General features: G+C 40.6%; 1 protein-coding gene across 2 annotated transcripts; it reads left to right on the forward strand.

The window, feature by feature from the left end:
• Positions 1-7996: 7996 nt before the first annotated feature.
• On the forward strand, positions 7997-27249 carry insig2 (insulin induced gene 2). Of its 2 annotated transcripts, none has more exons than XM_061088774.1 (7): positions 7997-8137; positions 9961-10172; positions 12003-12175; positions 20940-21064; positions 21705-21871; positions 24574-24673; positions 25033-27249. In XM_061088774.1, the coding sequence occupies exons 1-7, from the start codon at positions 8093-8095 to the stop codon at positions 25072-25074; spliced, it is 864 nt and encodes a 287-aa protein (XP_060944757.1). In that variant the 5' UTR covers positions 7997-8092; the 3' UTR covers positions 25075-27249. The 2 variants fall into 2 exon arrangements, with proteins under 2 accessions (XP_060944757.1, XP_060944758.1); XM_061088775.1 differs by having other exon boundaries at positions 10043-10172.
• The last annotated feature ends 235 nt before the right edge of the window (positions 27250-27484 follow it).

Below are 27484 nucleotides of genomic sequence, written 5' to 3' on the forward strand. Positions count from 1 at the left end.
TTTTGAAGATTCATTAGGGAAAATGTGATGTGAATAAAAAGGGAATATTAAGGTAACAATCATAATAAACATGGCATTGTAAACTTTATTAATTGGATCATAATATAAAAATAAATGAATTGAGGAGACATTAAATTAATGATATATATGTTTGGTCTAATTTTAACTGTTACTATTTGCAAATTAGATCTACTGGTTTACATTTCACTTGGGTTTTATTTACACAAAGTTCTTGTTCAGTTGCTAGTGTCAACATTTAAGAACTCATGCTCATTTTGTCAAATTAAAGAAACCATGTTTATAATTCCTCAAAGTAAGTTATCAAAAACTACTGCAGCTTTCTTTTGCTTGTAACATTACAAACTACCCACATTGACAGTTTGATACAAAGCAGAATCAACAAGTCAATCAAAAATTACACATTACTTTGATAATTGATGATTTGACTTAAGTTATTTATCAAACATAGTTTGAGTATGTTATATTTAATGATTTTCCCATTTATGCATTTTTTAAATACAAATCTTTTTTTTGGACTACTGAGGTTTATGAAACTGATCAGTATTTTATAGACCAGTTATCATATCATTTAGAACATTGTCATTGAAGCCTGTTGTCAGTCTGCTCAAACTCAGTTAAGCACTGGTTAGTGTGGAAATTTCTACTGCCCTGCCAGAAAGAGAGAGAGAGGTGGGCACTTTCATGAGTTATACACCAACTAACAGCAGCCTTTTACACATCTGTGCTTGACTTCCTCTCTCCTCTTTCACTCTTGATTTTAAGCACATTTTGAGAGCATGCAGCAGTGTCTAAAATAAAAGCCATTACATTTGGGTTAAACCTTCCCACATGGGTGAAAGTGCATGCTTTGTCACCTGACGTCTCTGTATTTCACATGATAGACACTCTATTACAGCAGGGGATGCTGTAATGGGCTACGCATCAGTTCAGGTAATGGTTGTCAGCTTGAGTGCCCGAGAAGCAGTGGAGAATTCCATTTGAAACCTTATAGTTACTAAATCAGTCATTCTCCACCTTCCTCTCTATTGAACCACTTTTTGGGGGCAATTACTACAGCTCCATACACCCTTCAGCAGTGAAAAGAGACCTAGTCCTTGGACGTATCCCTGCCCACTGGACTGCAACAAGAGTAGACAGTTATTCTGACTCAAATATATGAAAGGCTGCTGCGGCTGGAAATCAGAAAGCTATGGATATGAATGTCCTACATCCCTGATAATGTTATATATTTTACTCCATTATAACCACTTGTGAGACACCCTTAAGTATTTGTTTTAGGATTAAGGAGATGCAATACTTGTTTACAGATTACAGACCTGTCGCCCTGACCTCTGTGGTGATGAAGGCATTCGAGCGCCTCCAGCTGTTCCATCTCGAAGCCATCACTGACCCTCTCCTGGACCCCCTGCAGTTTGCCTACAGAGCCAACAGGTCTGTAGACGATGCAGTCAACATGGCCCTTCACTTCATCCTCCAGCACCTGGACTCCTCAGGAACCTACGCCAGGATCCTGTTTGTGGACTTCAGCTCTGCCTTCAACACTATCATCCCGAATCTGCTACAGGAGAAGCTCTCCCAGCTGAGTGTGCCTGACTCCACCTGCAGGTGGATCACAGACTTCCTGTCTGACGCATGAGGCTGGGTAAGTATGTATCTGAATTCAGATCTATTAGCACCGGTTCCCCTCAAAGCTGTGTTCTTTCACCTCTTCTCTTCTCCCTGTACACCAACAGCTGCACCAGTCACCAGTCCGTCAAACTCCTTAAGTTTGCGGATGACACCACCCTCATTGGGCTCATCTCTGATGGGGATGAGTCCGCCTACAGGTGGGAGATTGACCATCTGGTGTCCTGGTGTGAGCAGAACAACCTGGAGCTCAATGCTCTAAAAACAGTGGAGATGGTCGTGGACTTCAGAAGGAACCCAGCCCCACCTACCCCCATCATCCTGAGAGACGCCCCAGTCATCACTGCTGAGTCCTTCCGCTTCCTGGGCACCATCATCTCCTAGGACCTCAAATGGGAGCTTATCATCAGCTCCATCACCAAAAGAGGACAACAGAGGATGTACTTCCTGTGACAGCTGAAGAAGTTCAACCTGCCAAAGGCAATGATGGTGCACTTCTACACCTGCATCACTGAGTCCATCCTCACCTCCTCCATCACCATCTGGTTCGTTGCTGCCACCACTAACGACAAAAGGAGGCTGCAGCAGATCATCCGATCTGCTGAGAAGGTGATTGGCTGCAATCTGCCATCTCTACAGGACCTGTTTGCCTCTAGATCCCTGAGGCGTGCAGGTAAGATTGTGGCCGATCCCTCCCACCCAGGTCACAAACTCTTTGAGGTTCTTCCCTCGGGCAGGAGGCTGCGGGCCATCAGGACCAAAACCTCCCGCCACAAGACCAGCTCCTTCCCGACTGCAGTGGGCCTTATCAACAAGGCCCGGGACCCCCACCTGACTCGTACTTTTATTCCACCCCCACACCTCTAGGATGTGTTAAATTAACACATTATATTATATCATATCATATTATATTATACTGCATTACATTGCATATTGCAATATGACACTGTTAACTGTTTTGCATTTGGCATTTCACTTTTTACTTCACTTTTTATATTTTATATTTTTTATATATTTTTATTCAGAAATGTTTATCTCAAAATAAATGTTGCTTTGTATAAATATTGATAAAAAGTGAGTAAATTAGGAGTTAACAGTGAGTAAATATATACTGGTTTCCCATTTTTTATTGCTCTCCATGCATGTTGTATTTATTGCGTCTTTATGTTCTATGTTCATTGTTTGCACCAATTACCCGAGCAAATTCCTTGTATGTGTGAACGTACTTGGCAATAAAATACTTCTGATTCTGATTCTGATTTATTTTCTGTTCACTGATGACCTCTTGCAGTGTGTTGAGAGTCTGTTAGTCATCATGGAGACTAATTCAATGAATTCAATTTCATTAACAGTAAAGTAGAGTTAAATACTTACAATAGTGTCTATCTTCTAAAAACAACAACAAAGATTTAGTTTTATTATGCCACTGCTGCCTCACTTTAGTCTAGCTGCCTCAGTGTTCTGTGTATGAAACTGATAGGACTCTTTTCCATTTCCTCCTGTAATCCAAGGCCCAACACCATACCCTGCTGGCTGGTGTAAGATTAATTTAGTTAGGTGTAGAGCTGCTCATGCGCACCAAATTAAATTAATGGAACAACTTTACCTCCTAATTAAGATGAAAATACGTGTCAGTTGTAACCTTGCTGAGCACTAATTATGTACAAATGATTTATCATCTGTTTCGTCCTGAATAGCAATGGGCTCACCTCTCCGATAGCCTTGGCTGGCTGTTAAGAGATGGCGTCTGATTAATAGTGACAGGTTGTTCTGCGGAGAAGCTGCACATCGCTGACCAGCCAATCAGAGGCAGCATGAGCTCAGACTCTCCTCCCTTTCATTAACCTACATGGAGTGTGCAGCTGAGCATCATTGTGCCTCAGCTTGCCGTCTTGCTACCCTCCTCTGAATAAAAATAAAGTACATTCAAAGAGGAGACATTACTGTGTCATCTTTACAGACTCCCAGCTCAAAGAAAAAATTGAATAGTGCACAATACAGTCAAGCTCATACATCAAAAAAATGTATGCTCAGTGGTAGATAATTGCTTCAGTGTGCCCAAGAACAAAAATAATCTTGATTAACCCTGGAACCTGTCTATGGCCAGCAGGTGGTGCAATGAGTTAAGATTTCCAAAGCCCCTGTATAATTTATTGTGAGCAGAAATAAGAAGGACTTCCTTATACAATTACAGCTAACTGTGATATTCCATCATATTTCCTCCTGCATGGCAAGTACAGATATATTTCAATGCATTAGAGTGCATTAGCATTAGAATCACCGTCTTGCTAAGGACACACTGGCCAATCTGTAATCATTGTTCCACAGGCTTGCTCACAGGGGATATAACCCAGTTTGTCATTATCATTCAACGTGCCACACACATGCTGGTATAGCTTCCATGATGCTTCAAGCAACAGGACATTTGCATATCCTCAGCAATAATTTGCACAGACAGAAATGAACCACACACTGCAGCACACACTGCCCTGAAATGAGATGCCTTTGCTCCTTGATGCTGCTCAAGATACAGAAAAGCTTTCACTTTATTTGTCTCATCTATGTCTATGTGTAAAATTCTGTCTTTGCTAGTTAATTAGTTAATTGTTTGTGGGCACATCCTCAAAATGCCATTATGTAGTGTCAGCTCCAGCCATTAGGGATCATTTGACTTTCTAATGAGTTTTGTCTTTATTTAGCCAACACATAATATTGTCATTATTTGCTCATCAGATACGTCATTGTTGTGGTAAATGTCAATATGCCTGCACAAGCAAGGTACCTATGTTTTCCAGCACATTTCTCTTTTGTTCATAGCCAAGCTAAGCTTGTCTGTACAAACTTAGCTTTTCCCCTGCTGCTGGAGCTGTGGTTAATGCAGATTTAGAGTAAATGTCAAGCAGTGCCAAATAATTTTCCTCATTATGTAGAGTGTTCAGGTCATCCCAAATATATGGCACGTTCACTGGAACACAAGAGCAGCATTCACTTTCTTGTGTTTCTTTGACACCCTTATTCTATTCTATTCCCTTGCCTATAGTGAGAGAATTGGGGGCTACGGGTTGCAAGGCTTAGCAAACAGCATCTCCCACAAATCACGACAGTCTAGGGATTGGTGGAAGAGGAAGGGAGGGAGGGGGTTAGAGGTTAATTATAGACAACAGAGAGGTCACAGGGCCTATTATTTGGGAGCCTGGTACTGCACTGGTCCAATGGGGATGACATTTACGATGACAACCTGGCACCACCCCTCCATCCCATCCACACCCCAGCCCAACACGCACACGGCATCACTCACATTTATATTGAAGGAAATGACAGCAGGACTCAGTGGTATGATAATGAAAAGGCCCACAGGCAGAATGATGAACCGTACCTCTGGCTGTTCTCTGGCTGCATCAGGGGCCCTCAAAGTAGTCCTTGACAGCTAATTGAAAACCCCCATACCCTCCTCCAACCTACCCGGCTCCCTTTATCATTCTAATTATTGGGGTTAAGTGAATATCCCATGGGAATATGAGGGGTGCAGTGAGTAGATAAAACATAAATAACAAAAGATTTAGTGAATCAGCTGTCTTGAATTCAGAATACTGACACTATATACTAGCCATATTCAGAACAGTTTCCATTGCCCTGAAGATTCTGAATTTTTGGACCATATGAAAATGTCCTTTTAAGATTAAAAGGCTGTGAAAGTGGTCATTAAAGCATAGGACTGGTACTCTCTAAATAAAATAGATTTATTGTTGTTAATAACTTGCTTGTAAAATCCAGAATGAGTTGATCGTCTATTGTCTGTGTCTCCAATACCTTATTCTTCTTGTTGAATGCAATAATGCAATTATCCACAATCAGCTGCCACCATTATGATCACGATCCATGATAATGATCCACAATACATGGTCCAGTGAATGTCTGAAAGCAGTGTGATCCTGGATTTGCAACGAAAGCACAAGGACTCCGGGGAAGAGGCCATGTCAGTAATGTGTATTGATGAGACATTAATGTGATGAAGAGGGAGAAAAGGAAAGAGAAGCTTCATGTGTCATGTTTCCCCGACATTCTAGACCTATAGCAGCCTAAGTAAGAGCTGGTCCAAGACTGACCTGAACCTGCTCTATCTAGGCTTTATCAAAAAGAAAGGTTTTAGGCCTACTCTTAAACCAGAGAGGGCCTTCCCAATTGAAAATGAGAGATGATTCCAAAGGAGAGGAGCTTGATACTGTAGCTGATATGGACTTTAGGGACAACAAGTAAGCCTGAATTTTGAGAGCGCAGTATTTTAGAGGGGTGATACTGTACTGTGACCTCTTTAATGATGGTGCCATAAAGGCAATTGTAGGTGAGGAGGAGATTTTAAATTATTTTCTAAATCTATGTAGTGAAGCTAATACAGGACAAGTGTGATCTCTGTTCCTGGTTCTTGTCGGGACACGTTCTGCAGCATTTTGTACAAGATGCAGAGTCTGTGAAGACTTCAAAATTCAAGATTAACTTCTTTGTCCCACAAAGTGGATAAGTTGTCTTTGGCTCTTCACCCATGCTGCAGCCATACAAATACACATATCATGACAGCACTTATTGGTGGAGCCTTATAATAAGGAATTACAATAGTCAAGTCGAGTTGTGTGTCTATCTGCAGAATGTTGACTGTTCTTCATATCATAACATTACCATGAATGTAGAACATATGCGGCCATATCTTATGCTATATGATGCCTTCTCCTACCCATATACCTTTCCAGTACTTTTCAGTCTCAATTCCCCATCACAAAAAAGTTTTAATTTTGAAAGTAGTTGTTTTCGTTATTTTTATGCTCTCCATGTCAATGCACTTTGCCTTGTGTGCAGCACCTAAAAGCAAAAACCCAGATATTTGACTGTATGAAGGTGGCCCTGCCTGCCCCGTTGATGGCACCGTGGCGCAGCTGATCGTAATAATGGCCGACTAAATTATCTATTCCTTGATAGGCGGGGCATCGTATCATCTGCAACATTGAAGTTAAAAGGAAATTTAAGTTGTATGATAATATTCCTTATTTCCTGTCTGTAGCCTGTGTGGGTGTCTCTGTAGTTCTTCACACAAAAACTGACAACATTGATTTAGTTATAAATCGTGTCGGGTCATGAATCTGGATAGTTCTGATCACTTTCCCTGATAGTACCAATTATGTACAAAAGGTTGGACTTTATTTCTATGTGTTAAATTTGTGTCTCATAAATTCTAGAGCAAACAGACAAACATAACACAAGAGGGGGGAATATAGGCCATAGCACACATGTTTATTCAAACAGCCGCAGCATTTAGTTTTCATAAGGACTTTAAACGTGCTATTTTCCATATTCTCTCACCCAAACTCCAGAGAAACAAAGGTTTCTGCAGATATGTGCTTCTGCAACTCGACGGACTCCTTTTAATTTATGGTTCTCCAAGGCAGGGGTCTTCAACGTTTTTCAGGCCAAGGACCCCCAAACTGGTGGAGAGATGGAGCAGGGACCCCCTACTATATATATTTTATAAAATTGTGTTTTATATTAAACTGGGCCTAGTACCATGTATAAACATAGCTACCCTGGTTTTGTGCATTCAATACTAAGCTATTCAAATATTACACTGGTTCATATATTCATGTTTTTAATGTGCTAGGTTCAGGGTGGCCATGCCACTGCCATTTATAAACATATATCTTGCATACAAAACTGAGCTATTAAAGTAATTCACAGATTCATGTTTTTATTTTCAACATACATGTAGAAGAGACAGTAAATCCTCAAGCCATCTGTGGATGGCACGCATACTCCCACATTAGTGAGATGTCGGACCCTGATGGGTAGCACACAACTTATCTAATATTGGACGGATGGAGGTTGTCAGGCAGAGGGTCAAATCAGCCTCACAATATGTTGGATGCATGTTAATGTGTATTTAAAGACATTTAAATTTGTGGGAAAAAAATTGGTTCGAAAATGAATAAAAAATTATAAAAAATTTTAAAAAATATCTTAGCAACCAAAGATTTCGAGACCCCCCTGCAGTACCTCCGCAGATCCCCTGTTGAAGACCTCTGCTGTAATGTTCTAAAATAGGTACATTTCCATTTACAAATATACATCAAGAATTATTTTGTTTTATTTAAAAAGTACATGTACCACTACCAACCAACACAATGTTATGGGTGAGCGGGCCGCCTGTGGCAAGATGGCCGCCATGTGCGGACATTCGACTCCGTTGGCCGGCAACGCGGTCGAGACATCTAGCCTTTATATATATATCTGTGGTGCCAACAGTGTCAACTTTGAGCAGCGCGATGACGTCATAACCTGAGACGCTGTTTGGGTGTTCATTCAACCGGAGAACCGGATGTAGTGTCAGAAGGGGAGAAGGCAAACTGATATTTTCGTTTAATGCAGCCTACTATTAGTCTGTGAGCTATTCGAGTGTCATATGAAATGTGTTATTGTATTCGTGGATGGTCTTCGTCGACATGAGGTAAGAGCCTTTCTTTGACCTCAGCTAGTATGCTCCAAATGGTAGCTGCCAAAGACAACACTGAGGCTAATTATGCAACACGTTTACGTTAAACCGCAGGAGACCACAGGCTGGAGCTAATAGTGAGTGAAGTCCAACATGAGCCAGTCGAAAGCTAATTGTTTTTCAACGCCACCTCTTCGTTTGTTCACTGACAATACAAACTGTCTGTCAATAGAGGTGCAGTTGGTAGCCACCACAAAATCAATGCAATACAATGTAAGAGCAAATTCACCGAGATGAAGTGCGCATGGTAAAACGTTAGTCCAGCATAGAGATACCATTGGAATATATGATTAATATGCATCAGATGACTATCAATACGATAGGTGCTCTCAGGGTCGCCGCTAGAAATGTTGGGCTCTATGAAAGAATATAGAACTTGTAAACAAAAATATAAGCTAGAACAACCCAACATGAGTTACATAAGCACTCTTCAGCAACCCCAAATGAGTTTGATAACTGCTAAACATATAAATATACATTTACTTGTGACTTGTGGACATTGTGGTTCAATAGAGATGGACAATATAGATATATAAAAACGTTTCTCAACCACACTATTGAATTGTACGTCAACAACTTCCTAACATGCTTCATTTAAAAAAAAGAAGCTTTTATTCAGAAATATTTGCGGGAGCTGAAGGGCTGGTATTTATTTGAATATATAGACCTAGTTTTATAAATACATTAGTCACACCAGAAACTTCACAAAAGCTGTAGTTATATGGTATTACAAGTTAACATAAATAACTCAAGGTGAAGGTCTCTCTCTCTCTCTCTCTCTCTCTCTCTCTCTCTCTCTCTCTCTCTCTCTCTCTCTCTCTCTCTCTCTCTCTCTCTCTCTCTCTCTCTCTCTCTCTCTCTCTCTCTCTCTCTCTCTCTCTCTCTCTCTCTCTCTCTCTCTCTCTCTCTCTCACATACATATTCACATTGCGCAAGGTAAAACACTTCCCATCCAATTTAAATTCCAGTGTGTTTGCATGACACCCCCAGTTTTTAGCAAAAAAAAAGACGATATGAAATATTTTTAATATACTGTGATACTATGATAATGACATTCCTTTTGGAGGGTTAACACAGCCTGGCATATGTCATTGATAGGTAACCATAGACACATTTAATAGAAAAAATCCTGTTACAATAGGAAAAATATAACCCTTGCCCAAAACTCCTTAAAAACAGTTTTGATATGAAAGCAGAAGTATACAAGTTAGCAATCTTCTTCAATAAAGCAAAGATTTAGAAGTAGATAATTCACACAATTTTACTTTACTTTGTAAACACACTATGTAGAACAGCTAAAACACACACATTCAAGTATTGAGAAAATTTTCACAGCTTTGGTTTGTTGCGAGTAAACAAGCAAACGTCTTGTGATTTTCTCTCCATTTGAGAGTGTTTTGAATTGTAGGCTACTATGAAGCTCAGCACGCTGTAAATCATGTATGGAAATATATATGAACATAATTCCCCCAAAATACACACCTTTGGAAAATGTCAAGCCATATGCATTAACAAAGCCAAAAGTATCAAAAAAGAAAACTGAAAAAGCCAAAGATTTCCATAAGGTGCCCAAAGGGTTAACTGCAGCTATGTACATCTAAATAAGATGGAAACAGTGCATGGTAACTGTAAGAATGATTTGCTGATTCCAAGCTAGGAATACATCTCAATAAGTATATTTGAAGATACTTACTGTTTAAAATAATTACATAATGCAAGTTCTGTTTCAGAGTGTATTTTCAGTCTTTGCTAATACCCTGTCTGTCCTTGTTTTTCAGCTTTGTTTAGGATGTCAAGGGAGGACATTAAACTTGCCGGTGGATAAAGACGTCTCATACATTTCCATATTCTCTGTCTTAGGCTTTCGAATGTCTTTGACACTGACAGCTATGAGTGACAGCGCCATAACCAGCAGGCACCAACAGTGGTCAGGGGTTGGGCAAACGCAGCCCCCTCCCCGTGGCCCCTATATCTCAGTCATCACCAACAGGTTAGCCCGGGTCTGCTTCACATAAGTTAATTTTAACAAGACCACAAAGCAAACAGGGTCAAGACTGGAAGTATTTACTTCCAGTCTATTTACAGTTGGTAATATTTTGTTATCCGGTCTCTGAGCTACAGTACAATAATTTCGAGTAAAATAACTTTAACTAACGTTTTAGTTAAAAACTCATCTTTTCTACTTCATTGTCTCCTGGTTGCTAAATTTTAGTTTTTAACTCGTAAAAGAGTCACTTTTAGAAATGCAGTTGAGTCTGTTTTAGTTGGTAGAGGGTTTTAGTCTGAATGGGCAGTAACTCACATTTGCTTCATGATTGTGTCTTATTAATCCCACCTGTTGTAGCCACAGTTTCACGGCAGCCTCCTTCAGCTTCTGTTGTAGTGGCCTCTCTGCCTTTAGTCCTGTCTTCATCAAATAGAAGGCTGCTCAGTCAAACTGAGATCAGGTGACTGACTCAGGCAGTCAAAGATATTTGTCTCTCATCTCCGTAGCTCTTTGTTTACTCTATAGCAAGCATCAGAGCGTACCTCTGGTAGACTTGGTAGATATTCTCAATAAACACTGCTAAAAACTACTGAGGGAACAATTAATGGTCATAGTGCAACAGCAAGTCAGTTATACTTCAGGGATATCAATCCATCCATTTAGGAAGCATAATTGATTATAAATCAATTTCACCTGCATTGGTGCAAATGAAAGTGACAAGTGAAATACAACAATACAAGCAAGACAACCCCCCAACAGGAAATGGCTTTGCATGTGGAGTCCACAGATAATTGCTCTCTCCTTATCCTTCCTGACTGATTCCTCTCTAGTTCTGTGTTCTGCTAGTGTCTTTGTCACTACTAGTAGTGTGAGGCGATGCCTGCAGCCCAATGAGGTTGGTTCGTACAGCACAGTCTCAAGAGCATGGAGGAGATAGATTAGCCGTTACAAAAGGAGAGCTGGACAGGGCCAGAGAAGGGTATTAACCCAGCAGCAGGACCTTATCGGTTCCTTTTTGCAAGGTGGAGCACGGCCAGATTCCTACAAAATGATCTTCAGCAGGCTACTGGTATGCATGTTTCTGACCAAACTGTCAGAAACGGTCTCCATGAGGGTGGCATGAGGGCCCGACATCCTCTAGTGCAAGGGTTACCAAACTTGTCCATGCAAAGGAATCCCGTATAGCATAAGCCTCTTGCGGGGACAAACCAGTTGCAAACTTTTTTAAAATGGTGTGCAATATGATGGCAAATGTTACGTCATCACGATATCAAAATGCTTGATATGTGTTTCGCAAGAGAACACTTGAACTGCGATGAATGGTATTCCATGTGCCATGCAGTCATGCTCTGCATTTCAATGAATTTGGCCAATAAGACGGAGCCCTACTTCCCTAAATGATCAATGTGATATTCAGATCATTGACAGAATATTTTTCCTGCATAGAAAATTGCAAGCCGCCTCCGTCAATAGCGCACACACTGACTCAGCTACTCACATTTCTGTCTCTATCTCTGTTTCTCTCAGACTCAGCTGATGTCTCTGACTTTCTATTGCTTAAACATTGATTTGTTTGAAATGATGCCACAATATCAACAATTATCATCACATACTGATTGATACTTTCCTCAAATTAGTAAAATTTTTCTTTAGAGAAGCGCGAGTATTCATCAGCCCGTCCCTCTCGCTCTCTTCCTACCATACTGACATCCACACACACAAAAACCATGTCAACGTATCATTGGAGCAGTGTATTTTGAGTTCCTGCTTTCCTCTCAATATGTTTTGTAAGGTTGTATAAGGTTGTAGTAAAAAACTTTTTTTCTATTGTAGAACCACCAACCTTGTGATAAGAGGAGCCTTGCTGTTCTCTGTGGGTGTCTTCCTGGCACTGGTGCTGAACTTACTTCAAGTACAGAGGAACGTCACTCTCTTTCCCCCTGATGTCATCAGCAGTATCTTCTCTTCCGCCTGGTGGGTGCCACCCTGCTGTGGCATGGCCTCAGGTAGGTGAACACATGCCCCATAATGGGTTAAAAAAATCCTGTCTGGATTATTTTGATTATTATTTTTACAAAGAGAAAAGTGCTGCACATAGATGCACTGTATGAATGTGTTTGTGAATGGGTGAATGTAAAACTGCACTCTAAAGGGAAAGTGCCTATAAATACAGACCATTTACCATTGACATTTCTTGAAAGATAAGAGGAAAACAGAGTAAGTACAATGGGAAGAAAAGTCCTGTTGCTATTCCCCTCCAAGCAGAAATGTTCCCGGAGGTGGTTTTGAGGTCTCGTTTACAGTTCTTGTAGCAAATGTTTTCATACAGCAGAAGTATTTAATAGCTCTGAGAACAGCACACAGCTATGCTAGTCTCCACTGTAGCCAGAAGACCATCTCAAAATTTCACATACACATTAACTGCCAGATTTGCCTATGTCCTCACATACATTGTTATACAGCATGTGGCTACAGATTGATCACATTAGGAGGATAAATAAAGATCTTGTTACAACAAATGCAAACAGAAAATAGAATGTTCACAACGCACATATAAAAATACCACTTATTAAATGTATGTCTAATCCTACTGAAGCGTATTGCATTCACTTGAGAAATAACAACGTTCCGAGATAAGTTTTCATACCAAAAAAAATTGGTACTGGTCTTCTGAATTTATGAGAAAATCATTGTGGAAATTCCAAGATTAAATTTAATGAAAAAAAAAAGAAAAGAAAAAGCTGTTTTCCTGAAGCACCCACCTGTGTTGAGTACTGTGGTCAAGCCAGTCAAAGTCCCCTCCACAGAACAAGGATGCGCCCATTCTGCTATCTTTGATGAGGGATAAAAAGCTTTTTTGCCATAAGTTCTTCATGAGAAGGATATTGGTGGTGAGATGCTGCATTTTAACTTCATTGTTGCGTGCGTGTGAGAGATGCGAGGGACGTTCGCTGTCTCCCGGAGAGATGAGCACTCTGTGTTTTTGGTGTGGAAAGACGTGAATTGTATTCGTTCGCAAGTCATACAGACTGGTTTTGTTATTTTCACTTTACATTAACACTTAAAGTTTAGTGCAGTGTAATTGTTTGCCGTGATAATTAAATGCCAGTGTGATAATAAATGACAATTTCAAACCATACAAACTGTCATGTTGTACTGTATTTAATAGAGGTTTACTTTACTGTAAAGTAGGTGTGAATGTAAAGTGAAAATAACGGGGCCAGTCATTGTGACTTGTGGACGGATGTGGTTCGCGTCTTTCTGTGCTGGAAACACGGAGTGTTCATTTCTCCGGGAGACACTGAACGTCCCTCGCTACATCTCCAGCGCTCCTCTACTGAGCCAATGCAGGTCTCGTGAAAAAAGACTTGTACCCGAAGACCTAGTCGGGAAATGAACGAATCATTTCTGCTTCCTTGACTGAGCCTATGGAACAGTCCCGATGCGCAGTGAACCTGAGTGACAGAGAGCTGTTCTGTGAGTGAGTGAGCAGAGCCGTGTGTGAATGGGAGGAGCGCTGTGATGCTGTGTGAGGATTTTCATTCAGTCCGAGCACAGATAATGACTCCGATTACTCGTATAATAATCGTACTCGGCAAAAGTGCTTTATCCGTACCGGATACTCGTTTCAGCCGAGTATCCGGCTCATCTCTACTGTTAAGGTTATAATCAGAGTTTCCTCCACACAAGCCTTATTGCAAACTGTATCGCCTCCATGCCGCGTGGCATGGAGGAGATTAGCCTGTGGCACTGCTGAGGTATTATGGAAGCCCAGGTTGCTTTGATAGCGGCCTTCAGCTCATCTGCATTGTTGGGTCTGTACCGGTACTAGAAAGGTACCGCGGTACCCTTAAAGACGAATTATAGTACTGCGGTTGCATCGACGGACTCGTTTTGGTTTATGCTTCTTTAACGTGTTGCGCGTGTTGCAACGCAATTCACCGCCAGAACACTAGGCGGAGTAATGTTTTTTGTCGAAGACGGCCTCGAGACGCCTTCTTTGTAGGTGTGGCAGTCGTCGTTGAGTGTTTATTTACCTTCTCCCAGTCGTGTTCTCCACACACACCGTGAACGATGGAATTTTTGAGTCAAAGTGAGTTGGAGGAGCTGGAGCTGATTAACATTGAAAAGCAACTGATAATATTGGGAAGGAGGAGACGAGAAGAACAACCACAAAATAGGAGACGGAGGTGACATGTGCGTCCACTGAATCAATCGAGGGGGAGGACGGGCGAATATGCAACGCTTGTTCGACCGCTGAGGGATATGGACGAAGAAATGCACTTCCAGTATTTTCGAATGTCGGCTGGGAGATTTGATGACCTTGTTCGTCGTGTGCAACCACATACGGCATCGTGGCACACACAGCATGCCAAATGATGCTGCCCATAGTCGTTTATGGAATGGATTACTAATGACAATGACGATAGAAAACGTGTTTAGGCAATACTCTCCCACAGTTCTTCAGCGATATGAAAACAGCCTGTAGCTACAATGGCAAAGGTTACAGTCAATTGCATTTCATCTACAATAAGGCTCTTTACTAGCCTGGGTGCCAGACGAACTTAGCCCCGCCCACAACATTTGTTGTTCGGGAAGTTCGGTCTGGAGTCGCTCCGTTGGGGAGAAACTATGCTCCAAACAGAAGCTGTTCGATCCAATCAAATCGTCAGGGCGGGCTTTATACGATGATTGACAGATGATCTACAGTGACGTAATCAACCACGTCACCAAAGAGCGCTGCCTGCCGCTGGAGAGCTGAGACATATTTAGACATATATAGTGTTTATATCTATGAGCTGAGATGTGTCGATGCTGCCATCGAGTCTGTTTCAGCAGACATCGACAGCGCATTCATTTTGAAAGAGGGACAGAGGAACGTGATCAAGGCATTTGTAGATCGAAAAGATGTTTTTGCCGTCCTCCTACGGGATTCATAAAAAGTTTAATTTATCAGCTGGCCCCGATGCTGCAGCCACACAAGCAGTCATATAAATAAAAAGAGAGTCGGGGGGGGGGGGCGCTACGCTCCTCAGCACATATGAGACAAAAAACACACATGTTGGGACGCTGTTGATGTTGGAGCAACAAGGAAGTGAATGCTTGAAAAAAACGATTAGCTGCCGTTTCTCCTCCTCGCTGATGCAGAGCCATGACAGCGGAGCTCTGCTGCGCAGCGTGCGGATCAGCAGCTCCGTAGATTTCTGGTAGCGACGGATCTCTCTCAGAGCCTCGGTCCCGGGCCGGTAACCTACCGGGCCGGTCGCGAGGCTCTGAGAGAGATCCGTAGAGGGCTTCTTCACGCCGCCGCCGGCCGGGGCTCTCACGAGCAGCCCTGGTCTCCAGCTGCTTCCTGGGGGCTTTGCCTCCGGTGGATATACGAGCGGCATTAGCAGCATTTCCATGGATTTATTTAGAGAGTTAATAAACTCCTGAAACAGACAACTGACAACAACTATGCGTCGCTTGACATACGTCACATACTACGTTGCTCTGATTGGTTGTAGGTCTATCCAATTGAGCGAAGAGGCAGTTGGTTTCCTGGTTCGGTTGAAACACGCCCCATAATCACAGCCCAATGGAGCGGTCTCAGACTCATATTCTGACTAGAATAATGAGTCTGACAACGTCAGGCTAGCTCTTTACCACCATTTATCCCATTTGCAATTAGTGTTGTCACGATACCAAAATTATGGCAGATACTATACCTGCCAAAAAATCACGATACTCGATACTTTCGATACGATACCACAAATACGATACAATACCACAAATACGGTACGATACCTCAAATACAATACGATACTGGTATATTTAAATATGACAGTAATAAATAAAAAATCTGCAAGGTTCCCTTTTTTACCAGCTTGTTCCTGCCCAGCTTTGTGAACACTTAACAAATGGTATTCATATGAGTATTAGCCTACAGCAAGATCTTAATGAAAACTACACGGTGACATCATAGCATTGATTATACACGGCTATGTAGGCCTATTGTCCGTATCTGACTATATGACTACAGTTATTTCCACAAGTATGAGTTACATAATTTTACAGATTTAATTATGTGTCCATCTTTAATGTACCCAACCCACATAGCTTTAGGTTTTTTCACCTCAAACACACATCTGTAAAATAATGTAACTCATACTTATGGAAATAACTATGTAGTCATATAGTCAGATACCGACAATAGGCCTACATAGCCGTGTATAATCAATGCTATGATGTCACCATGTAGTTTTCATTAATAACTTGCTGTAGGCTAATACTCATATGAATGCCATTTGTTAGTGTTTAAAAAGCTGGGCAGGAACAAGCTGGTATAAAAGGGGAACCTTGCAGATGTTTTATTTATTACTATCATAGATAAATATACCAGTATCGTATTTGTGGTATTGTTACGTATTTGTGGTATCGTATCGTAAGTATCGGGTATCGTGATATTTTGGCAAGTATAGTATCAAAGTCATAATTTTGGTATCGTGACAACCCTACTCTCATCTTCCTCTTGAATATACTTGGCTGTTGGCTGGCCAATCAAGCACAGTGATACCATGGTCATTAAACCAGGTATTGGTACTTTTGGCAGCGTGGGCAGGTGCCAAGGTCCTGCTGGAAAATGAAATCGGCATCTCCATAAACCTTGACAGCTGAAGGAAGCATGATGTGCTCTAAAATTTCCTGGTTGACGGCTGCGTTGACTTTGGACTTGATAAAAACCAGTGGGCCAACACCAGCAGATGACATGGCTCCCCAAATCATCACTGAATGTGAAAATGTCACAATGGACTTCAAGCAACTTGGATTCTGTGCCTCTCAACTCTTCCTCCAGACTCTGGGACCTTGATTTCCACATGAAATGCCAAATTTACTTTCATCTGAAAGAGGACTTTGGACCACTGAGCAACAGTCCAGTTCTTTTTCTCCTTAGCCCAGGTAAGACGCTTCTGTTGTTGTCTCGGGTTCTCAGGAGTCTCAGGAGTGACTTGACACGAGGAATGCAACTGTTGTAGCCCATTTCCTGGATACGTCTGTGCGTGTTGGCTCTTGATGCACTGACTCCAGCTTCAGTCCACTCCTTGTGAATCTCCCCAAAATTCTTAAATGGCCGCCTTAAGGCTGTTGCTTGTGCACCTTTTTCTACCACACTTTTTCCTTCCACTCTTCTTTAGCAAAGAAGCCAGCTTCTTTAGCAAAGACATTTTGTGGCTTACCCTCCTTGTGGATGTGACAGTCCTGTACTAGGCTGGGACTCAGTTGTAAAAGGAAGCACAGAAGATAGGAAATAAAGTATAAAATGAAACTTTACTTTAACAAGTCCATTCAGGGAAAGGCACAAAATCCAATGTCGTTAATCCAGGGTCCAAAACCAGGTAGGCAAACACACGGAAGTAATGGCTGGAGAGCATGCACACACGAAGGAGACAATGACAATCTGGCAGAGGGTGAGGGGAAACACAGGGTATAAATAGGGAATGCTTAATGACAAACAAGGTACAGGTGCGTGGGAAACCAACAGGAAGTAGAGCTAGACACAAGACACAAGAACCCAGACAACAAAATAAAACAGGAAGTGAATACAAACAGAAACAGACTGAACAGATTGTTACAGTGGAGGGTGTCAATGACTATGTTCTGGACAACTGTCATGTCAACAGTCTTCCCCATGATTGTGTATCCTACTGAACCAGCCTTAGAGACCATTTAAAGGCTCAGGAAACCTTTGCAGGTGTTTTGAGTTAATTAGCTGATTAGAGGGGGACATTGTTTTGTGAGTCTACAATATTGAACTTTTTCACAATATTCTCATTTGCTCGAGATACTGAATTTGGGGTTTTCATTAGCTGTAATCCATAATTATCAAATTTTAAACACTTGAAATATTTAACTCTGTGTGTAATGAATCTATATAATATGAGTTTCACTTTTTGAATTTAATTATTGAAATAAAGCAACTTTTCCATGATATTCTAATTTATTGAGATGCACCTGTATATACATGAACTTGTGTGAGTTGGTGTCATAACTGGAGTGTAAAGTCCTTTTAGTGGCCATCAAGCCTAGAAAAGTGCTATATAAACAGACAACATTTACCAAATCATGATAATTATCATTTAATCATCTAACTTTAATGTGAATTGTTTATTTAGTTTGTTGTCATGTCAAGTCTCTTTATTACCTTTGCTCTGAAAAATCAACACACTACACTTAGAATTACACTTGAAAATAGACACAACACAACCAACTACTCACAGCACAACTACACTTTGTGCATAATTATTAGGCAAGTGAGTATTTCGACCATATCATCATTTTTATGCATATTTTCCAACTCCAAGCTGTATAAACTTGAATGCCTATTGGATTTAAGCATATCAGGTGCTGTGTATTTGTGAAATGAGGGAGGGTGTGGCCTAAGGAGATCTACACCCTATATCAACGTGTGCATGATTATTAGGCAGCTTCTTTTCCTCAGGCAGAATGGAACAAAAAAGAGATTTAACTGATAAAGTCTTTCAGAGGGATGCAGCACTCTTGAGATTGCTAAGACATTAGGGCGTTTTCACAGAACCATCAAACGTTTTGTTGCAAATAGTCAACAGGGTCGCAAGAAACGTGTTGAGAAAAAAAGACGCAAATTAACTGCCAAAGATTTGAGAAGAATCAAACGTCAAACTACCAGGAACCCATTATCCTCCAGTGCTGTCATATTCCAGATATATTCCAACCTACCTGGAGTGCCAAGAAGTACAAGGTGTTCAGTGCTCAGAGAAATGGCCAAGGTAAGGAAGGCTGAAACCCGACCACCACTGAACAAGACACATAAGTTGAAACGTCCATACTGGGCCAAGAGATATCTGAGGACAGATTTTTCAAAAGTTGTATGGACTGATAAGATTAGAGTGACTGTTGACAGACCAGATGGATTGGCCCGTGGCTGAATCAGTAACGGGCACAGAGGTCAACTTCGACTCAGACGCCAGCAAGGTGGAGGTGGGCTACTGGTATGGGCTGGTATTATTAGAGATGAGCTAGTTGGACCTTTTCGGTTTGAAGATGGACTCAAAATCAATTCCCAAACCTACTTAAAAAAAAATTTTAAGGAAAATTTCTTCAAGCAGTGGTACAGGAAAAAGTCTGCGTGACTAGCCAGTAAAAGCCTTAAAGATGAAAGAATAATGACATGGCCTACTTCCTCATCTTAACAAACCCTATTGAGAACTTTTGGGCCCTTCTTAAACTGGAGATTTACGATGAAGGAAAACAGTACACCTCTCTGAACAGTGTCTGGGAGGCTGTGGTTGCTTGATAGTCAACAGATCAAGAAACTGACAGAATACATGAATGGAAGGCTTTTTACTGTTATTGAAAAGAAGGGTGGCTATATTGCTCACTTATTTTATTTTTTTTAAATGTCAGAAATGTTTATTTGTAAATTTAGAGATGTTTGTTTATTATTCTCACTTTAAAGGGACTCTCACCTTTGTTGCATTTTTACACTTTTTTTGGATAAGGTTAAATTGGTATTAATAAGGTAATGACACTCTAAAATGCAAGACAGACCCACCAGGAGTAAAAACAAACAATTATTTCACTCTCATAATATTTAGTGAAAACTTCAACCAATAAAATTCTTCGGACCGAAGGACCTTATTGGCCGACAGACCTGTCTGTTTGCTGCATGGACATGCAGGTTTTCCGTCTGCTTTTTGTGGCGCATTCGGGCCCGCGTCATCAAGGCGCGTCCTCAACTAGAAGGTTTGTTTTGATTCCACGGCAAACAGTAGCGAGTAGCGACCGTAGCTTACCGGTGCTTCTGAATCCGAATCCATTGCTTTGGTAAACAAAAACTCACGTGCGTGCGCGGAGGCAGTAGGTTGTAAGTCTGCTTGTAAATAAAGTTTCTTCAAAAAAATAAAAACACCGGGATGGTTGTAAGTCTGCTTGTGTAAATAAAGTTTCTTAAATAAAACACCGCGGATGGGAACGAGGGGGTGGGGCATTGGAGGAAGGCGGGATGATTTGAATGTGCTGTAATTCTCAAATGCAACAAAGGTGAGAGTCCCTTTAACAGATGAAAATAAATAAGTGAGATGGGAAAGTTTTTGTTTTTTCATTTAGTTGCATAATAATTCTGCAAACTAAAAGTTGCCCAATTAATGCTCACAGGCACATACAGTCTACCAGGTGCATTGCATGAATTAACTATTATAATCTAATTAAATTAAGTATAACATGTTTAGATAGGCTTTTCTTCCACCCTGTATTAACGAGCTGCCACTGCTTTGTTGTGTTGTGAATAATTAGTAATGCTGTGAGTATTTGGTAGTATTGTGAGTATTTGGTTGGGTTGTGTGTATTTGGTGTTTTTTCCTATTTGCCTCGTATGTGTTTTCACATTGATGACGATTTTTAATCCATTTGCATGTGTTGTGTCTATTCGTAAGTGTTATCTTAAGTTGCAGCTCTTTAAATTATCAGGGCCACTATACTTTATAGTTGTTTGATCAACATTCCATGATGTTAAGTTACTTAAATAGAATATGTGGCCCAGGAAGCTCACCGTGGGCCTGTCCCCATATAGCTCATCCAGGAACCCTTCCATGGCTGTCAGTGTGCCATTAGAATAGTGTAGATGTTAGCTGAAAGCCTATTCTCAACAACACAATACAAGTAATGTTGACACTACTACTGTAGCAGTCAAAGCTGTTTGTGTTGCCTCTTGTTTTTCTGCCTATGCTTATTTCGCCCTTTTCTGCCCTCTAGCAATGATTGGACTGCTGTACCCCTGCATCGACAGACATCTGGGTGAGCCACACAAGTTCAAGCGAGAATGGTCAAGTGTGATGCGCTGTGTGGCTGTGTTTGTGGGAATCAACCACGCGAGTGCTGTATCCTTCAAGATTTTTAAGCTTTATGGATCTGTTTCTGTTCTTTCTTATAAAAAACAACCAATCTTTCTAAGATTTGATTGGTTGCTCTTTGTAGACTGTATTTCCATTGCATGCGCAGTATAATGTACACTAGTGCATATACCACAATAAGAGAAACCTGGTTCTGTATACAAGCTGTTTTCAGACATGTCCTACGGAGGAACGCAGAATTTGGTCACAGCAGGACGTGTTCACAACAGCAATAAATCTTCCAAAGGATTCAGGTGAGGGGTGGTGAGGCAGGCGGAGGCAGGATGTAACGGTATTTCTGTTGCTGAGATCAATTGATGCTGTTTACATTACATCAACAACGGCGTCGGCTCTTATCACCACAACATTTCTTGACGTCTTTGTCAGTGTCTTCTACTTGTGTTGCACCGCTTCTTCCTATTGTTAACTTTATACATTTTTAGTAATGCATCTGTTGTGCGTTAGAAACATCATCATTGCGCCCCCCAAAAGATGTCTTGTGTCAGCTGAATAATATTAATTGATATTGATATTATGTGATTGATACTTATGACTGCTTTTGGCTCACCATGCTCAGCAACAGTAAAGCTTTGTAAATACAGAAGGTTCCTTGACCTTACTCTGTCAGAAAGTGGACTTTGCCAACAACATCCAGCTGTCTCTGACTTTGGCAGCGCTCTCCATTGGTCTGTGGTGGACATTTGACCGCTCACGAAGCGGTTTCGGCTTGGGGATCAGCATAGCCCTGCTGGCAACACTGGCCACTCAACTCCTGGTTTACAATGGAGTCTTTCAGTAAGTTTGCATATTGATACAATGAGGGCAACGTAAGGCTGTGACTGTTTTGGGCAGTTTAAATTGTCAGTTTACAGCATTGAGTTTGTCACTGTGTTTATCGACTAAGGTATTATTGGTGCAAAACAACTGAACACCTGTGACAATGGAACTTTTACCTGTTCTAGAAAGTAGTCCCTCATTTGTATCCATAAATTTGAAGTTATAGAAATAAATATTTTACACAAATACAACACAAAAGTTACACCTTCTCAAATAAGATCTTTTAATAGAACCATAAGGTTGTCTGATCTCTGAATGAAGTCCGCCCCCGTTTTGACATATTAACAAAACATTTCACTGAGATATATGATGCAAAAGTGACACTATGAAGATGGTTTTTAATTAATGATTTCTAACACAGGATTTTAGCACCTGTAATGATGAATTTGAGTTGTAACTGTTGTGCAACTCCTAAAGTATTTTTCTTTACAAATGTACAAATGCCACTTTCAGAGGTGCTCAGTTGTACCTTCATAATTATCTTTCATGTATTATAAATAAAGCCAAGTGTAGTCGCAGTCATATTCACTCTTCAGCATGGCTGTCTTTTAGACCTTATGAATTCTCCTTCACATCTTTATCTGACGTTATGATATTTTCCATTGAGGCAGAGAAAACAAATAATATAACTTTTGTACTGAGGTATTTTGAAAATGATTCGATCGGGATGAGCTTCAGAACCCCAGCGCAGAGGAAGAACAGTGAGCATGAGTCAAAATGGAGAGTTCAAGGGTGATTTAAAAAAAAAAAATTTAAACACTGAGATGTACGGAAGCGTAAAAAAAAAAGTTAGAAAAACAGGATTATTCCTGTTTTTTTAACTTTATTTTCCCCGTTTTTCAAACTTTTTTATTTTATGATTTTATGAGATAAAAATCCTGTTTTTCTGAGTTAAGTTTAATCCGGAAAAGGCGTTCCCTTAATCCTGCCTGAAGCTCTCACACGCATGGAGTATGGTTGCTGCTGCATCAGCCTGACCCTGCAACAGACTAATAGCTGAACGGTTTGTTCTATTATACTGTCAGAAGGCCTCAGCCGAAAGAGGACACGAGAGATGGTTATTGATCGGGACATCACACTCGTTTATTTTCCTTCACACTTTTCTCTATCGATAGAACTCCTTTCCGTTAGAACCCCTTTCAAAACAAGAGTCCCAACCACCAACCTGCTTATAACAGGAACTACACATCAATCTTCTATAATAAAGCCACTAACAGGACAAAAATGAAAACTATCCTCTACATATCCTCTAACTGATGTTTTCAGGTTTATTTGACGCTACGTCTATGGACGCTTTACGTCACTTTCAAAATAAAAGCATGGAACAAAATTTGAGCGAAAAACAGGATCTTAATCTCGGAAAAACAGGAGAAAAAAAAGTTTGAAAAACAGGAAATATCCTGTTTTTCTAACTTTTTTTTTTTTTCAAGTGAATGCAATACGCTTCCGTAGAGATGTAGTAGTAGAGGCAGAATATATTCGGGAGGTCGTCAGCAAGGATGGAAGGCAGGAGGATCGTCTGATTAAAAGGTCATACCTGTGGCAGAGCTTGTGAGGGAGTCATGACCAAATTCAACCCAAGCCAGGTGGGAACTCCAGGTTGAGGGTTGTCCTGCAGAGACACAGCATAGGGCTGCTTCCAAATCCTGGTTGGCACGCTCGGCCTGCCTGTTGGTTTGAGGGTGATAGCCGGAGGACAAGCTGACTGACGCCCCCAGCGACCGGCAGAAAGCCCTCCACACCTGGGAGGTGAACTAAGGCCCTCGGTCATATCCAGGGGTAGACTGTGTAGCCGGAAAACATGCTGGCTCAGGAGGTCAGTGGTCTCGAGGGCTGAAGGGAGAGGAGCAAAGTGCAAGACCAGTGACATATTCCACAGCGATGTGGCACCATGAATGGCTCGGGATGGGTACTGGTCGAACAGTCCAGACGGAGGTTGGTGGGAGGCCTTTCCGCAGGCACAGACTAAGCAGGCGGAAAATGAAGGACTGAGTGTCCTGGGCAGTAGTAGGCCAACAGCAGTGTCGTCTGGTGATTTCCAGGGTTCGTCGGACACCGGGATGGCAGGTTAGCTTGGAAGCATGCCCCCAAAGGAGCACTTGGGATCTGATGGGGGAAGGAACATAGAGGCGGTTAGGAGGGCCATTATCTGGACCAGGATTTGTCTGCCGGGCCTCCTTACCCAGGGTATCCACCTCCCAGAAAGCAGCTGCCACAATGCACCAAGTAGGAAGGATGGACTCTGGCGGTTTGCAGGAGTTCTCAGTGGCCGTCTGTCGAGCGTGGGCATCAGGTTTCTGGTTGCACCAACCAGGTCTGTAGGTTTGAAATAAATTAAACCTCCCCAAGAAAAAGACCCACCTAGCTTGTCATGGGTTTAATCTTTTAGCTGACTGAAGATAAGCCAGATTCTTGTGATCAGTCCACACTATGATTGGTATATTTCTGACAAATCAACTTTGTTACACATTATGACACCATTGTAAAATACTTTTAATTTGCACGTAAAGATTTCCTTTGTCTAGATATTTTGGGAATTATTTTGTACTAAACAGTTAGCCAAATTAAGATTGGTACAGCAAACATTGTTGAAAGTTAAGTGTTGGTATTTATTATTTAGAGAATTACAAGTTGCTTTTATGTGCTTCTTTTCTGCACAGGTACACTTCTCCAGATTTCCTTTACATTCGATCCTGGTTACCTTGTATCTTCTTTGCAGGGGTGATAACAATGGGGAACATAGGACGGCAGCTAGCCTTGGTAAGAAATTTATGATTTACTAAGATGAATAATATAATATATATTGTTATGGAAAAATGTCAAGATTGCATTTGTGTGTCCTTCCAAGTCCATGAACCAGAGGGCGGTTCAAACCCAGTGTTGACAGCTGTTCTGGCCGTTTTTAATTGATGTGTGATGGGGAAAGTGTCGCAAAAAGATGCACTGTGAATGTATGGGTGAATGACAAAACTGAACTGTAAATGGATTTGAGTAGTCATGAAGACTAGAAAAGCCCTATATAGATACAAACCATTTACCATTTAACAGAAACTGGCCATGAAAGGGGATTCAGCTGATTGTCTCTAACAGTTCTTCTTTTCTTGTGATTTTTATGTCAGTATGAATATAAGTTCATTCAAGAAAAGACCCATCAGGACTGAGGAATCACTTGGTTCCATTTGGCCTCTACTCACAATGGCATTGTCTCTGTACCAACCTGAAGCAAGTTACAGGTTATCAGAGAAAATCTAAGGCTTACACCAGACCAGGACCCAGCCATGTCAAATGAGCCCCACTCCTGATTGGCTGCCCATTGCTTTTCGTTGGACCAGACAGTATTTTTGAATGGTTTTCATCAGGCCATTCAGAGCTTGGAGCGGTTAGTGGCTACAGTGTAACGTGAGCTGAGGTGAACAGTGAGAGAATTTGTTGTGTTTTTTCTTTGGTGCAGTTCATCTTTACTCATCTGGAAAGAGATTAGCAGCCAAGCGTATGTTGTTCTTCAGATCAGCTCAGATGCTAAAAATCTTTGGCTACATTATGCCAAACAAACTCTTATCACCTACGTCTGTCAAATCCTTCCTGAATCAGTGGAGAACATGCAACTTATTGAATTTATATCGAGAAAGATATGCATTTACACCAGACCTTATATTGTATGTAATTAGCTTATATCTATACTTAAACTTTCTTGATAAGGGAAGGATGCTGTGTACTGTATATGCAGTGTTCACCTTCAGAGGATTTTTCGTCCTAACCACACTGATACGTACAGTATCATTGGATTCAAATGAAAGTTAAAATTAATAAAGACAGCTTTTTTATTGACTGCAAATCTCTGAGGTTGGAAGTGAATTTGTTTCATCCAGACATGACAACACTTTAAATCACATTAAGAAATTTTCTCAGGAAATCACATTAATGTTTTTAAATACGTTCCTAAATTCAGGGAACAACATTATAGCCATCTCAGTTAGTTGCCTGTTAAAATGGTTAAAATGGTTAAAAAGCAATGTTCACTTTGCCCCAAAAAATTTGAATGCCAAATTTCGCAGCTTATTGTCTTCTTTCACCACTTGATTGAAACTTGTTGGATTCCTTTTTAAACCATCAGACAGTATCAATTCTAATTCTTAATGATGTTGTCAAATATACATTAAATAAAATATGTGTTGTAAGATTGTATAGACAAACGTTTACTGGACATGCACATTGGATTTCTTTGCTTTGAGTTGAGTTGAATAATTCACTATAGAAGAACTGACTTTAATGGAGGAATACTTTGTTGATCTTGCCCACAGTCTTAAGCATTTATTTATTATGTATGATTGTGTGATTTAAATGGACATTTTATCACAATTTCTTAGGGATAAAAAATGAATACAATTTGCATTACCGCAAATTAAATCAGAACCAATCAAATCTGTGTTTTTGTCTTGTTCCAAAATATGTTTGATGGTCTGGAGAACATTTTTAGAGCAGCATATTTTAAATCAGCATTGTTTAACTTTTGTCGAATATGAGAAATTGTTTGAATTCCTTAAAGGGATAGTTCACCCAAATATGAAAATGCACTCATCATCTACTCACTACTATGCCGATAGAGGGGTGGGTTAAGAGTCCATAAAACACCTCTGGAATCTCAGGGGTAAACTTTGTTGCAGCAGAGTTCAATATAATTGAAGTCAATGGTGACATAGACTTCAGACGTAATATAACAACAGAAAAAACACAACACTGCTCCATACTGCTCATGTGGTGGCATCCCAGTGTCCGCAAGCCCCGACATTCATATTAGACTCGAAACAAAGTAATTTACACAATTTTTTAAGCCTAAAAGTCTACCGGAAGTGGCTAAGTTAGTGGACGTAGCTACAAGATGGTGTGTCCAAGGATCCGTAAATGCACCTCCTAGGAAGATATTTGCGGGCTAAAAACTTTGGGTAAACGACCTTGTTTCAATTCGAATATTAATGTCAGGGCTTGCAAACACTTGAATGACACCACACGAGCAGTATGGAGGCCTGTTATGTTTTTTACATCAAAAGTCTCAGTCACCAGTAACTTCAATTGTGTTGGATACTGCTGCAACGCTGTTTACCCTTGAAACCCCAGAAGTATTTTGTGGACTCAACGATTCACTCACCCCTCCATCTGCATAGTGGTGAGAAGATAATGGGTGAATTAAATATTTTGGTGAACTATCCCTTTATAAACTTATTGTATAATGTTTTTTTTTTTTTAATTGTTGCAATCATTTAAACATCTTCTGAAACTTGAACTAAATTTTGAAATCAATTTCTTGGATGTAATAAAAACTGAAATTTGGTAACTGCTTTGGTTTCTGACTAAATTTATTTTCATCATATAAATCTGATATGAGTAAGACAAATTTACATAAACAAAGGTAGTGGCTCCTGTTGTTTAAATATACATATAGTGGAAATAAGATAAGATACACCTGAGTAATGTTGAGGAAGTTGTAGAAATAAACTGTCTGTTTAAACTGTTTATTAAGCCAAATCCTCTTACCTCAGTTAACCCACCTTTAAAGACAATAGAAAACATTCA

The sequence above is a fragment of the Limanda limanda genome, chromosome 16 (genome assembly GCF_963576545.1).
Source record: "Limanda limanda chromosome 16, fLimLim1.1, whole genome shotgun sequence".
Lineage (NCBI taxonomy): Eukaryota > Metazoa > Chordata > Actinopteri > Pleuronectiformes > Pleuronectidae > Limanda > Limanda limanda.

Bases quoted from the DNA above. Each gene is read 5' to 3' on its own strand.
- insig2 (XM_061088774.1), top strand. From the start codon at position 8,093: ATGAAATGTGTTATTGTATTCGTGGATGGTCTTCGTCGACATGAG. The intron at 12,176-20,939 runs GTAGGTGAACAC...TCTGCCCTCTAG, and splicing joins CTGCTGTGGCATGGCCTCAG to CAATGATTGGACTGCTGTAC. The intron at 21,872-24,573 runs GTAAGTTTGCAT...TTTTCTGCACAG, and splicing joins GTTTACAATGGAGTCTTTCA to GTACACTTCTCCAGATTTCC.